Source organism: Nelumbo nucifera, chromosome 1 (assembly GCF_055504915.1).
Source record: "Nelumbo nucifera cultivar China Antique chromosome 1, China Antique-T2T, whole genome shotgun sequence".
NCBI classification, from domain to species: Eukaryota; Viridiplantae; Streptophyta; class Magnoliopsida; order Proteales; family Nelumbonaceae; genus Nelumbo; species Nelumbo nucifera.
The window spans coordinates 73,180,681-73,195,581 of NC_142649.1; the positions used below are offsets into that span (position 1 = coordinate 73,180,681).

Here is a 14,901-nt window from a genome sequence, read left to right on the forward strand (position 1 = left end):
ATCCAATGGCTACCAAGAAGGCTGCAACTTCGTTTCACAAGTCCTCTGGCGCTTTCGGTTCTTACAACTGTCCTGTCACACGTGCTATGGAAAAATCCAACAAAGCACAGTTACCGTCTCTAGTGGAGCTTCCTACATGGAAAATCACCAAGGTAACTACTCTGCAGAAGGAAAGCCTCTTCAACTCTCCACACATTGATGTGAAAGGGAAAAAACACTTTCTTCCAGATGACCAATACAACACTGTGTCGAGGACGGAGTATTACTCCTCTCCATCACACAACTCCTACTCTACTTCTAGTGGCGTCGTACCAGTGATGATGACAGAAGCCGCGGCGATGGAAGAACGACTCCCAAAGATGGTTGAAGCCATTGACAACCTCAAATGCTCCAAAGCTGAGAAGGATCTCCAGATTGCCTTCCTAATGGACAAACTAGAGATACAAAACCGCCAAACAGAGTCCAGTCAAGGACCTTCTCATCCTCTAGGATTCACTTCTCCAACGATTCCCAACCTCAAAGAGCAACTGAAGCAGCAACAAGAGGAGCATGATCGTGTTACAGTACAGAACCTGATGCAACCACTCAAGTCTCTATCACTTCTCTGATGATGCAACAGCTCTAGTACATGATCGTTGACACCATAAGGGCTCAATATGGAGGAGTTCCACAAACCTCTCTAGTGTATGCCAAACCATACACTCGCCGTATTGATGAGATGCGCATTCCAGTCGGCTACCAACCTCCTAAGTTCCAGCAGTTCGACGGGAAGGGCAATTCGAAACAACACACAACCTACTTCATCGAGACTTGCAACAACATTTGATTGGTACACTGACTTCCAGCCAGACTCCATTGATAGTTGGGACCAGCTTGAGAGAGAATTCCTTACTCGCTTCTACTGTACATGCCGAACGGTTGGACTTCTAGAACTCTCCACTACAAGGCAAAGAAAGGATGAGTCTGTCATCAACTACATTGAGCGGTGGAGAAACCTTGCCCTTCAATGCAAGGAACAAATCAATCAGTCCTCTGCCATAGACATATGTGTCCAAGGGATGCATTGGGGACTACTCTACAGCCTCAAAGGGAACATGTCGACTATATTAAGAGAGATAGCTACTCGAGCTTATGACTTGGAGATCCAGATAGCCAAGCATGGAAATCCCCAACTAAGTGATCCTCGTGAAAAGAATGAAGAAAAGAAAGAAGTCCAGAAGGACCTTAAGACCTCCTCCAAAGGAAAGGAAGTCATGAATATTACCACTGCACCAATTAAGATCTCCAACAAGAAAAAGAATGTGGAGATCAAAGTGAAGCCTTTTGCAAACCAAGGCCAAGAGAAGTCTAGGCCTACTCTGAAGGAACTAGAAGAGAAGGAGTATCCATTCCTTGACTCCAACGTTCCAGATATGCTCAACCAGCTACTCCAATCAAAGTTGATTGAGCTTCCACTGCTCAAGTGACCTGAAGAGCAAGGACGTGTGACTGACCCCAAGTACTGCTAGTACCATCAGATGATAAGTCATCCAACTAAAAAGTGTTTTGTCCTGAAGGACAAAATACTTCATCTTGTAGAACAAGGTACTAATGCCACCATGGTAACTTTTGGGTCTTTTGACCCAGTACCATTGTAACCCTCTATAGGTTCTTCTTCATCTGCTCAAGTTATAGTGAACGTCCAAACCTCAAGGAACTCTGCACCCGTAAAAAGGAGTCAATACCACAACACAACTCAGTGGATTCTCCTCAAATTATGGAGATTGGGGCAAGATAGTTGGACCCCCAACGACGTCTTTTCCTATGGTATCCCTTCCACTGGGGGCAGTTCCTATCCAGTTTATTATTGATCAAGAAGTGACCACGGTTATGCCTATCTTGACATGCTAAGGTTTGGGAATCCCGACATCCCAACTCTATTTGAGTTGAATACTGATAACTTGGACTACTGGGAAAGTCATCTATTTCAGAAGATTAGATAGAAGATGGATGGTCCACTTTCACTAGCAAGAAACCTAAGGAGAAGGTACGAGATCAACCCGAAGGAATCATTTCGAATGGGGGCAAGACTATATCCATCTACTCTAGTGATTCAAAAACGTCTCCTCAAGATGAGATCAGATGGACCATCGTCTCTTGGCGTAAGAACAAGGCTCCTACTCCGATCATCCCTACGTCAACCAGACCAAAGAGGACTAGAAGATGGCGAGTTTACAATGCCTCCAAGAAGACGAAAGTGCCAAAGAAGAAAGCACCTCAAGTACCACCAACTAGTGAAGAGGAAGTGCTTCAATAGCCTCATTCAACTCCAGTAACCCTTTGAGAGTTCATGCCAAGAGAACTTTTTCTAGAGGAGTGTGTAGCAACATACATGGTGACAATTGACGAAGAGGAAACATCACCATCAATAGAAGAAGCTTCACCCGACGAGGACGAAGATATGACAAGGCTTCTTCAAGAGCACCCCATGTGTGATGAAGAAGTAAGAAAGCAACTAAAGGAAGTGCCATTGCACTTGAGCTTTACCCAAGCACTACAACTATCACAGAAGGTTTGCTTTGCAATGACGAAGACCTTGATTCTCCCCAATAAGTACTGAAGCATAGTACCAAAAGAGGATGACTGCACGAATTGCATGGCAACAATTACCTTCACAGATGAGGATTTACAATTCGGGTCACGTCCACACAACAAACCCTTGTATGTTGCTGGATATGTTCGTTAACAGAAGATGTCATGCATCCTCATTGATTATGGATCTACTATCAACACCATGCCAGTCTCAACTATGAAACAACTTGGGATTAAAGAGGATGAATTGCTAAAAAGCAACTTGACAATCCAAGGCTTCAATCAAAAGGGACAACATGTTGTAGGCATGGTGTGTCTCAAGATGGAAATAGGGGACTTGACATCTTCGGCCCTTCTACATGTCATCGATGCCAAGACGTCCTACCAACTACTTTTGAGACATCCTTGGTTACATGAGACAGGGGTGGTTCCTTTAACATGGCACCAATGCTTCAAATACTATCGTAATGAAATATAGAGGAAAGTATTGACTGAGCTAAAGCCTTTCAAAAAAGCTAAAGCACATTTTGCTGATGCAAAGTTCTATGCTGAGAAGGTCATCCCAAAAGCTCTTCCGGTCTTTGTGCTGAAACTGGTCATAATGAAGGTTTGGAAGGAAAAGGAAGACACGACGCTTGAAGAAGAAAATGCATCTTCAAGTGGTGACAAGAAGTCTCTGCAAAACCAAGATGCATCTGCTACCTTGCCAATAATTCTACCATCAACTTCCTCTTCTTGTAACCAATTAGCCCTCGTGCTTTGTTACACCCCAAAGTCGAGGAGAAGGGAAGGGCAACTACCTTTTGAGGTCATGGCTGCACCAAGCACCGCACCAATATCAAGGAGTGACATTGAAGTTCTTGAGAATGATCTTGTGCTTCTAATCTCCATAGCATCGAAGTCAATGGTTTCTGAACCTTCACTAAAGGGATTTGTTAGAAAGTTTCACCAACTAGTAAAGTAGGGGCAACATCAAGAATGGTGGTTTGACCCCAACGCTGAGAAGCTCCTCAAGAAGGTCGGCTATAGAGAAGGTGAAAATTGTCGGTTAGGGGACCTTGAGCCAGTTCTTACAAGTGGACAAGCCTATGGCCTAACAAAGATGCAAAGAGTTTTACAAAGTGAAGGTTCCCGCATCCCTCAACAGTATGTTGGCTTAGGATACCATCGAAATCCACCAACTCAAATTTCACGGAGGAAGGCATCATCCAACTACATCACTATAGAAGTGGTGGACAAGAAAGAAAAGAAGCATACACAACGAAGTTCAGTCTTCGACTGGTTAGAAAGACAATTAGTGTTCGATAGGCTCGGAGGACAAAATGCTACTCCAATGTCATCTGCTCAACCACAAAGGATTTCAATACTCTCCCGCATAGGACCCAAGGGTGCCAATATGAAGAAAAAGGGCCGACAATAAAGTCAAATCCTACAATGTGCCATCGCTACAAAGGAGAAATCAGAGCCTCGGAGTATTATTCCTTCTCGTATGAAGATGGTGCGAACTTGGAAGTTTCCTCTAATGAGACATTGACAGTTAGACAACAAATTGTTGTCATCACATCTTCATCATCTTCTCAATCAAAGTTCAACCTTCAACCAGGACAAGACATGGAAGAACAAAGTGAAGGGCTAACTAAGGATGAAGACACTGTCTTAGTTAATCACATCAACGTTGAGGAGAAGGAGGATGAAGATCTTTTAAGAACTTCTTCAGATGAAGAACTTGAGCCTGCTCCACCTACCTTTGAAGAGGGAGGCCAAGCAACAATGGATGACCTGAAGGAGTTGAACCTTGGCACTGAAGAGGAACCTAGACCTATCTACATCAGTGCACTCCTTAGCCCTGAAGAAGAAGCCAAATACTTCAAACTACTTCAGGAGCACAATGATGTATTTGCTTGGACATACAAGGAAATGCCCGGGTTAAACCAAAATGTTGTTATCCACCACCTCTATATTAGGCATGGGGTACGACCAATCAAGTAAGCACAACGTCGATTCCGACTTGAGTTGATTCCGTAAATTGAAGCAGAAATCAACAAGCTCATTGAAGCTAGTTTCATTCGGGAGGTGAAATATCCAACTTGGATTGCAAACATTGTCCCTGTGAGGAAGAAGAATGGTCAAATTCGGGTCTGTGTTGACTTTTGAGACCTAAATCAAACTTGCCCAAAAGACGACTTTCCTTTGCCTATCACTGAACTCATGGTAGATGCAACTACAGGCCATGAGGCATTATCCTTCATGGATAGTTCATCTGAATATAATCAAATTCTAATGGCGCCTAAGGATGAAGAACTCACGGCCTTCCAAACACCAAAGGGGATCTATTGTTACAAAGTGATGCCATTTAGGCTTAAGAATGCTGGTGCTACGTACCAACGCGCAATGTAGCGGATCTTTGATGACATTCTTCACAAGAAGGTTGAGTGCTACGTCAATGACTTGGTTGTCAAGTCTAAGAAGAGAGAAGACCATCTCAATGATTTGCGTAGCATCTTCAATAGGCTAAGGACATATCAACTAAAGATGAACCCTCTCAAGTGTGCATTTGGATTCACCCCAGGAAAGTTCCTCGGGTTCATTGTTCGCCTTCGACAGATTGAAGTTGATTAGTCAAAGATTGACGCCATCCAAAACATGCCAGAGTCGCGGAACCTACAAGAGTTGAAGAGTCTCCAACCTGGTAGGACGTTGTCAACCATTCAACAAGATGATGAAAAAAGATGTCCCATTTGAGTGGGATGGGGCCTGCAAAAATTCCTTAGAGAGCATAAAGCAATACCTTCTCAAACCCCTAGTACTTGTCACACCAATCCCTGAGAAGCCGCTCATCTTATACATCATTGCACAAGAGCAATCATTGAGAGCCTTGTTTGCACAAGTCAATGAGCAAGTGAAAGAGAATGCACTCTACTACCTCAGTCGGACACTAATAGGAGCTGAGTTAAACTACTCACCCATAGAGAAGACTTGTCTTTCTCTCGTCTTTGCCATGAAGAAGTTACGGCATTACATGTTGGCACATACTGTCCACCTCATCTCAAGGGCAAACCCCCTCAAGTACATCATGACACGACCTGTACTAATAGGGAGATTAGCTAAATGGGCTCTCCTTTTGTTAGAATTTGACATCACCTATGTCCCATAGAAGGCTGTGAAAGGACAGGCACTGGCAGACTTCTTTGTAGATCACCCTATTCCAGCAAGTTGGGAATTCTCCGAAGATCTTTCTGATGAAGAAATTTTCTACATAGACCTCTTACCAGCATGGATGATATTTTTCGATGGAGCAGCATGCAAAGATGGTGTGGGTGCCAGTGTTGTATTTGTCTCGCCACAAAGAGAAATCTTCACATATTTATTTGTCTTAACTGAGCTTTGCTCTAACAACATGGCGGAGTACCAAGCTTTAATCATTGGCTTAGAAATGGCTCTTGACTTGGAAATCCACTACCTCATAGTCTATGGCGATTCGAAATTGGTAATCAACCAATTAAAGACAAAGTATGAGGTGTGCAAGGACAACCTAGTTCCCTATCACCATTATGCAATCCAATTACTGATGGATTTCGAGCATGCTACCATTGAAGATGTACCCAGAAGCGAAAACAAGCAAGCAGATGCCCTTGCCAATCTAGCAGCAGTCTTAGCACTCACGGGTGATGAAGCAACAACAACACCTGTTTATGCAAAATGGGTTCTCCCCAGAAGCGAAAACAAGCAAGCAGATGCCCTTGCCAATCTAGCAGCAGTCTTAGCACTCACGGGTGATGAAGCAACAACAACACCTGTTTATGCAAAATGGGTTCTCCCCCCTAAGTCACCTCAATAAGAGATAAAGCAAGAAAGTAATGTGGCTTCTGTATTCACTATAGATGTTGAGGACTGGAGAAAACCCTTCATCGACTACTTGTAACATGGGAAGTTGCCCGAAGATCCCAAGCGTAAAGCTGAAATACAGCATTGAGCACCTCATTTCCTATAGTACAATGACAACCTCTACAGATGCTCCTTCAATGATGTCTACATGAGGTGTATCCATGGAGACGAAGTCCGAAGTGCACTCAACCAAGCACACTCCGGAGTTTGTGGTGCTCATCAATCAGGACCTAAGCTCCATGATCACCTTAAGCGAATGGGCTTCTATTGGCCTACAATGGTAGAAGACTCAATTGAATATGCCAAAAGATGTCAGGCATGTCAATTTCATGGGGATTTTATTCGCTAACCACCAAAACCTCTACATCCTACAGTTGCATAATGGCCATTTGATGCATGGGGACTTGATGTGATTGGTCCTTTGCCTAAGTCTTCTCGCTAGCACCTCTTCATCCTAGCAACAACGGATTACTTTTCCAAATGGGCTGAAGCGGTTCCTCTTCGAGAAGTAAAGAAAGAAGATGTTGCCAACTTTCTCCAGACTCATATTGTCTATCACTACGGTGTTCTGCGTTACATAATCACAGATAACGAAAAGTCATTCTTAATAGCATTGGTGACTCAATTTTGTGACAAGTTTGACATTAAGTAAAAGTTTTCAACCTTGTACAATGCAGCGGCCAATGGACTTGTAGAAGCCTTTAACAAAATTCTGTGTAAATTACTTGAGAAGATTGTGCCCAAGTTCAAGAGAAATTGGCATGAGCGCTTGGATGAGGCTTTATGGGCATATTGGATATTTTACCGCACCGCTACAAATGTAAACTCCTTTTGCCTTAGTATATGGTGTAGAAGATGTACTTCCCCTAGAGAGACAAATGAACTCCCTAAGGATGGATATCCAAGAGGGAATTACTGAAGATGAGAATGCAAAGCTACGACTATCTGAGCTTGAAGCGCTAGACGAGAAGAGATTAGAAGCTCAACAAAGAATAGAGTGCTACCAAGCTCATTTGGTTTGTGCATTCAACAAGAAGGTTTGTCTTCACTCCTTTCAAAAATGAGATATTGTCCTCGTTGTTCGACGACCTATAGTTCTCTTACACCATTCAGAGAGGAAATTTGACCCTAAATGGGATGGGCCTCACGTGGTGGAAGAAGTCTACACTAATGGTGCTTATCTCCTTGTCACACCAGAGGGTCTATGCCTTGGACCCATCAATGGAAAGTACCTTAAGAAGTACTACCCCTAGTCATTTTCATTGTAACGCTCCTATCCCGCATGAGCCTAAACTATGAACAACAAAAACAAAAAAAAAAGTCTATTTGCATTGTAACGCTCCTAGCCCGCATGAGCCTAAACTATGAATGGCAAAAACAAACAAAAAAGTCTTTTGCATTGTAACATTTCTGGCCCGCATGAGCCTAAACTGTGAATGGTAAAAAAAAAAAAAATCTATTGCATTGTAACTTTCCTAGCCCACATGAGACTAAACTGTGAATGGAAAAACAAATGTCAAATATGAGAATTTCTCTTAGAAGAAAAAGAAGGAAATATCAAGTTCATTTCCAACATCATGTAACTACAATGTAGAAGTTGTTTCATTTACAAGAAAAAAACCACTTCTTGGAGGTTTACATAATTGAATATACTTCTACAAAGAGCAATGGATGCTTCTACAAGTTATGTTGTCACTTAACATTGACTTGCATTTCTTTCTTGTTGGTTGCCTTCAATTGTTTCAACTTGCCATGCTGAGCTTTTCCACTACAAGTGCTTCACCATCTTCCTATTGTTTCTTGGTAGACCATTGTCTTTTAAGGATAAGGAGAAGTGTTGCTCCACCTGATTTTATTGTTCCTCCTTAAAGGTACAAGACATTACATTAATGTGGGGTTTCTTGTTGTCAGCGGAAGTCATGTCAATGTGATTTGAATCATTTGGTTGCTAGAAAAGGACTTGTTCAATTCATATTCATAACTTTAATAACTAGATCTGCCAATTTCCACCCCCTTTTGTTTCTTAGTTGGAGCATGTTTAATTCTATCTCTATAAGCAAGGTACTCTTCTCCACATAATGATGAAGAACCAACCTCTTGGACAAATGACAACATGTCAAGATGGTAGAATTCTTCAAGAACCTTGTTGCCATGGTCAGTTTCATCAAGAACCTTTTGGTTGGAGAGGTTCAAAAAGCTCCTTCTACCTCAGCTCTGTGTTAACAACAAGGACTTGTCAAAAAGTTCTTCAAAAATAAGCACAAGTGTGTTGAGAGTTCTACAAGGAAAGTAGAGAGATCACCCATTCAAAGTTGGGTATTCGGGCTTTGCAACCTTCCTTCTTGAGGCAAGTTCTTTGTTAGAGGATGTAATGAAGATGGTGATGAAGCTTCATGGCCAAATGATCTAGAAGAAGACATCACCTATACAAGCAAAAGAGAAGTGTTAATACAATAAAAAAGATAAAAGTACCTTACCTTGAAGAGAAGAAAGCTTTGTTCATCAAGTCCTCTAGGAAAGAAGCTCTATGCAAGCTAATCCCTAAATCCAAGAAACCTTGGACTCAAAAGTCTACAAAGCTTTGAACCTAGGGGCCCTGGACCATTGAAGGTATGCGAGGGCTTGCTGGTGATGAAGCTTCGCATGTTGTGCTCTCTGGTGAAGAAAGAAGCTCTATGCATCATGCTCTTTGGTTAAGAAACTCTATGCAAACTAATCCCTAAATCCAAGAGACCTCGGGCCCGAAAGTCTACGAAGCATTGGACCTAGGGACCCTGGACCATTGAAGGTCTACGAGGGCCTGCTGCTGATGAAGCTCTACATGATGTGACTCTCTGGTAAAGAAGCTCTATGCAAGCTAATCCCTAAATTCAAGAGACCTCAGACCTGAAAGTCAATGAATGTCTGGACCTAGGGACCCTGGACCATTGAAGGTCTACGAGGGCTTGCTGTTGATGAAGCTCAGCATGATGCAGCTCTCTAGTGAAGAAGCTCTGTGCAAACTAATCCCTAAATCCGAGAGACCTTGAACTCAAAAGTCTACGAAGCTCTGGACCTAGGAACCCCAAACCATTGAAGGTCTGCAAGGGTCTGTAGCTGATGAAGCTTTGCATGATGCGACTCTTTGGTGAAGAAGCTCTATGCAAGCTAATCCTTAAATCCAAGAGACTTTGGACCCAAAAGTCTACGAAGCTCTAGGCCTAGGGACCCCGGACCATTGAAGGTCTGCGAGGGCCTGCTACTGATGATGCTCTGCATGATGCAACTCTCTAGTGAATAAGCTCTATGCAAGCTAATCCCTAAATCCAAGAGACCTCGGACTTGAAAGTCTACGAAGCTCTAGACCTAGGGACCCCAGACCATTGAAGGTTTGCAAAGGCTTACTGCTGATGAAGCTTTGCATGATGTGACTCTCTGGTGAAGAAGCTCTATGCAAGCTAATTCCTAAATCCAAAAAACCTCGACCTCGAAAATTTATGAAGCTCTGGGCCTAGGGACCCCGGACCATTGAAGGTCTGCGAGGGCCTGCTATTGATAAAGCTCTGCATGATGCGACTCTCTGGTGAAGAGGGTCTATGCAAGTTAATCCCTAAATCCAAGAGACCTCGGACCCAAAATTCTACGAAGTTCTGGACCTAAGGACCCCAGACCATTGAAGGTCTATGAGAGTCTGCTGCAGATGAAGTTTTGAATGATGCAACTCTCTGGTAAAGAAGCTCTGTGCAAGCTAATTCCTAAATCCAAGAGACCTCAGACCCGAAAGTCTACGAAGCTCTGGACCTAGGGACCCCGGACCATTGAAGGTCTGCGAGGGCCTACTGCTGATGAAGCTCTGCATGTTGTGACTCTCTGGTGAAGAAGCTCTATGCAAGTTAATCCTTAAATCCAAGAGACCTCGGACTCGAAAGTCTACGAAGCTCTGTGCCTAGGGACCCCGAACCATTGAAGGTCTGCGAAGGCTTACTACTAATGAAGCTCTGTATGATGTGACTTTCTGGTCAAGAAGCTCTATGCAAGCTAATCCCTAAATCTAAGAGACCTCGGACCCGAAAGTCTACGAAGCTCTGAGCCTAGGGACCCCGAACCATTGAAGGTTTACGAGGGCCTTCTACTGATGAAGTTCTGCATGATGCGACTCTTTAGTGAAGAAGCTCTGTACAAGCTAATTCCTAAATCCAAGAGACCTCAAACTCGAAAGTTTACGAAGCTCTAGGCCTAGGGGCCCTGGACCATTGAAGGCCTGCTACTGATGAAGCTCTGCATGCTGTGAATCTTTGTTGAAGAAACTCTATGCAAGCTAATTCCTAAATCCAAGAGACATCGGACTGGGAAGTCTACAAAGCTTTGGGCCTAAAGGCCCTAGACCACTAAAGGTCTGTAAAGGCCTGCTGATGATGAAGCCACACAAATGTACCAAGTGGTGAAGCTCTGACTCAACACGTAGTATAAAAGCAAATGGATGCTATGATACCTCAAGACAATGAAATCCTGCACCAAGGAAGCAAGCCAATTAAAGGGCTAATGCATCCATTAGAGAGAGGATAAAGAAAATTCAATACGGTGATCATGACTCACGCTGAAATTAACACCATTTAGATGGCTGTTTCAGATGAAGAACTTGAGAGGTCATAACATGGACATGATTACAACTGTTTCCAGTAATTTCATGATAAAGGAAGCTTGCAGTTTTGGCGCTCAATGGCATTCAATCTCGTGGCAGTTAAAGCCATGCATCCAATCAATGACACGGCAGAAATCTAAGATAACAGGCGATGCATAAGCATGCACTTAAAAGCATATGGTGATTATAAGAACAAGTGCTCGGAGAGCTTTTCAGTCATCTTTGATTCAGGAATTCGTAAGTTGGAGTTCTACCATGTGGATACTATAGAGCTGCCTATGAACACCATAAGGATTCCTCTTATTAGTATTTATTGGAAAGACGAAAGTGGAGAAAAGTGGATACCTGGTCACTACGGAAAACACCTAAGATGGTCTTCGCATCAAGTTACACTCGGTGGAATCGGGATACCAGTGATGGTCTGCAATCCACACAATGCCAAGAACGATACTCGATGAAATTTTAACAGCTCTAACAATGGTCTTCTCAAGGTAAAACTCTCACCGCTATGTCATGGTGTATATTTATACAAAACTTCAGCTCTCTTGGTAATACTTTCCAACAATTGCGTATTGGAGTTCTCAAATTAGTGGAACAGTTAGAGCGGCAAGACAGATAGCATATTGACACTATCTCCCTGCACAAAGTTTGAAAGAGACTTATCAACATAGTGTCCTCACCTAACAAGGATGCATGAAGTGGGGAAGATCAATCCGTCCAAAGCACAATTAACTTAATGCACTTAAATGATTGACGAATTCTCTTGGGATGCCTGATCATAACAAACTTCAATTCATGTTCGGAACAGCCCATTTACTTCACAAAGCATGAGGGAGTGTATATTTTCAAACAACTCTACAAAATTTGAATGCCACATACACAACTCCTATTATCAAACATCTCAATGTGCTACAAGGTTTTTGAGTTTTTGGTTCATAGAAATCTCCTCGAGGCCCACAAGCTGAACAAGATTTCTACAAACGTTCAAGTCAAGTTACCATCCAACATGGGAATCAACATCGTCGAGGATATCGACAACCATCCATTTCATCAATTTTGTAGAACCAAAGGGCAAGCATCCATTTCATCAAGGCCCAGAACTGAACAAGATCACAAACATTCAAATCAAGTTACCATCTATCATGGAAATCAACATCATCGAGGACATCGGCATTAAGGTTCAAAATATCGATATGCCCGATGCGCTGATAGGGGCATATCGGGCGTTTCGATACTTGTTTTTTTACCTTTTTTTTATTTTTTTTAAAACAGATTCAAGGGAGCCGGTCTAGGACCCCTCCATCCCCAGAACCAGTTAGACCCCCGATACACCCACTGTAGGGGCATATCGAAAGGGTCCTAGAATGATACGTATCGACCGATACTTTGAACCTTGATCGGCATCGTACAGAGCTCCATCACCTCATCCTCGAAGGGGCATTTGTAGACATGTGAATATTCAAAGCCAAATAAATGGATTTAATTTACATGGTAGCGTCTAAATTAATATGGGCCTCCATGGGCCCAAGGCCCAAGTCTACATTAATATGATTTAGTGGCTCAAAGATCCAAGTGTACTAAGTCCAATATGGCCCATGTCCTATTGTAATAGGGTGGTCCCATTGGCAAGACCATTAACTGCTACATAATGGTGCATGTATAGGAGTTAATGCTAACCCAACACCCCACTCACATGGATTGGTTAGCTAAGTGGGCTGAAGTGGCAGCTTTAACCCTTGGCTATAAATAGCATTGCCTAGGAAGAAAAAGCCTTTCTTTTGGGAGAATCACATTGCAAGAAACTTTCACACACCAACACTTGAGGATCGCAAACAACCACAAGTTCCTACAAACTCCAACATCTATAAGATCAAGAGAGAAGAGAGAAGGGAAAAGCTTCTTCATTCTCAACAACACACTTGGATTCAAACTCTCGCAAGAAGATCAATCCACCACAAAATTGCCCTTCTTAGAGAAGCATCATATACAGTCGATCAAACGTGAAGCCCAGAGTAAAGAAATCTACATCAAATCTCCCAAAGCACCAAAATCAAGGAAATCTACATAAACACTTTAAGAAGTACAAGAAACATGCTGACGGCCCTCATCTTTACCGAATTCGACCGTTAATCAGAATTTACTTACGTCATCAAGTAGAAATCAAAGAGAGTTCATTCTCTTGTTTGTTTTTTTTGTTACAAATCTATTTTTGTAATTTGTCTCCATATTTTGTGTTAATTGAAATACACGAAATTTGTATTGATTATAACAAAAGAAAACTATCCATATTTTAATAATTATTGAAAAGTTTTTTTTTGAATAAATATTTCTTAAAATTTTAATAATTATTTAAAATATTAATAAATATAAATTTAACATTATTGATTCCATGATGTAAATTTAGCATTACTGATTTCCCGAGGTCTTTCACTAGTAGTAATAAAAGCAACACGGCATGATGACAAATTTAAATTGTTAGTCTTTAATGGTAAATATGCCTTGTGAAATATAAAAGTACATCTTATCTAACCTGTACCATTGAAAGGTAAATAGACTATTTGATGATGTTTTTAATGTGATTGTTTGAATTTTGATTTAACACGTATTAAATATTTAAAATGCACGACTCTTTTATCAATTATGGAATCATTTCCTTCTAGAAATGGTGATTTAGTTAAAACATTGAGAAACTAAGAAAAGGGAGAAAATAGTACTCTGTACAACAGATGAAATTTTGAATCACGTTCTACTTTTTTTCCTTTGTACATGGATGATGATGATGATGTATATTTTCCTAAAACATCTTCAGTGTATGCTTTAGAGGGAAAATCTATGATATGGAAAAAGAAACTTTTCCGTATCATATCGGATGAGATGACCCAATCAACATACGACTTTCTATTTCCGTGAATATGGGTTATTACAAGTAACCGGTTTCAAAAAACAACAATTAAAATCACATTTGACAAAAGAAATTCATTTTAAGAAAGACGTTAACTTATGGAAAAGTACTGACCGTCATTCTCCCTGATATCTTCAGCTCACCACCCCTGTTGAATCATCGCTGACAACAATGTTTTCTCTTCAGTGTCACCTCGTCACCCTTGTGCTTCTTCAAGTGATCCTCATCCTCTTGCTCTCTCACCCTGTCAAATATGATGGTAAACATTGTCTCTCTTCCTTTCTTTTCTTAATTTTGCTCTTGCAGATCTTTTACTTTGATGGGTTTGTCTTGTTTGGTTTTATTTCTCTACCAATTTATATATGTTCATCATTCTTTCATTCTTGCGTATTTGGGTCTTCATTTGGAATCTCTTTATCTTCGGTGGTTGCATTGCAAGTCTGAGTTTGTTGATTAATGGGATTTTTCTGATAGAATAACATTCGATTGGTTGGGAGGAAGATCCTGATGCTTGGTTCTCCTAAAACGTTGTTAGGTGACGATCTGAATGCATTGTGTCTGAAAATGGACCTGGATAGGGGAGAAAAATGCATGTTGCAAATATCCATTTGACTGAATATCATGTTTTGCAGTGTTACTGATTCTCTCTCTCCCCCTGGTAGTTCAATGATTCAAAGAACTGGTTTTGAGATTTTTTTCGCTTTTCTTGCTAGGCTCTTGTATGTCAGACAACTGCTCTGGGAGGATACAGGAGAAATACATCTGTATTATTTGCAAGAGCATGATCATTACTAGATTCTAGTATAGGTCTAAATTCTTGTATTTTAGATCTAGATGTTGTTGGGAAGGAGATAACAAAAGATGGGAACTAATAATGGGTCCTTCAAAGATCTAAGGCTTTGCATCACCTTATTAGTTGTCT

The 14,901-nt window shown here is 41.6% G+C and overlaps 1 protein-coding gene across 1 annotated transcript; it reads left to right on the top strand.

The window, feature by feature from the left end:
* The first annotated feature begins 5,287 nt into the window (after window positions 1-5,287).
* On the top strand, window positions 5,288-6,409 carry LOC148803424 (uncharacterized). The gene is made up of 2 exons (XM_088895715.1): window positions 5,288-5,623; window positions 5,726-6,409. Exons 1-2 carry the CDS (start codon window positions 5,288-5,290, stop codon window positions 6,407-6,409), a joined length of 1,020 nt encoding a protein of 339 aa, XP_088751841.1.
* Window positions 6,410-14,901: the final 8,492 nt, after the last annotated feature.

What these genes read in the sequence shown, in the direction of transcription:
- LOC148803424 (XM_088895715.1), top strand. Translation starts at nt 5,288, where the DNA reads ATGATGAAAAAAGATGTCCCATTTGAGTGGGATGGGGCCTGCAAAAAT. An exon ending in CTGTCCACCTCATCTCAAGG is followed by an intron (nt 5,624 to 5,725) that starts GCAAACCCCCTC and finishes TATGTCCCATAG; the next exon opens with AAGGCTGTGAAAGGACAGGC.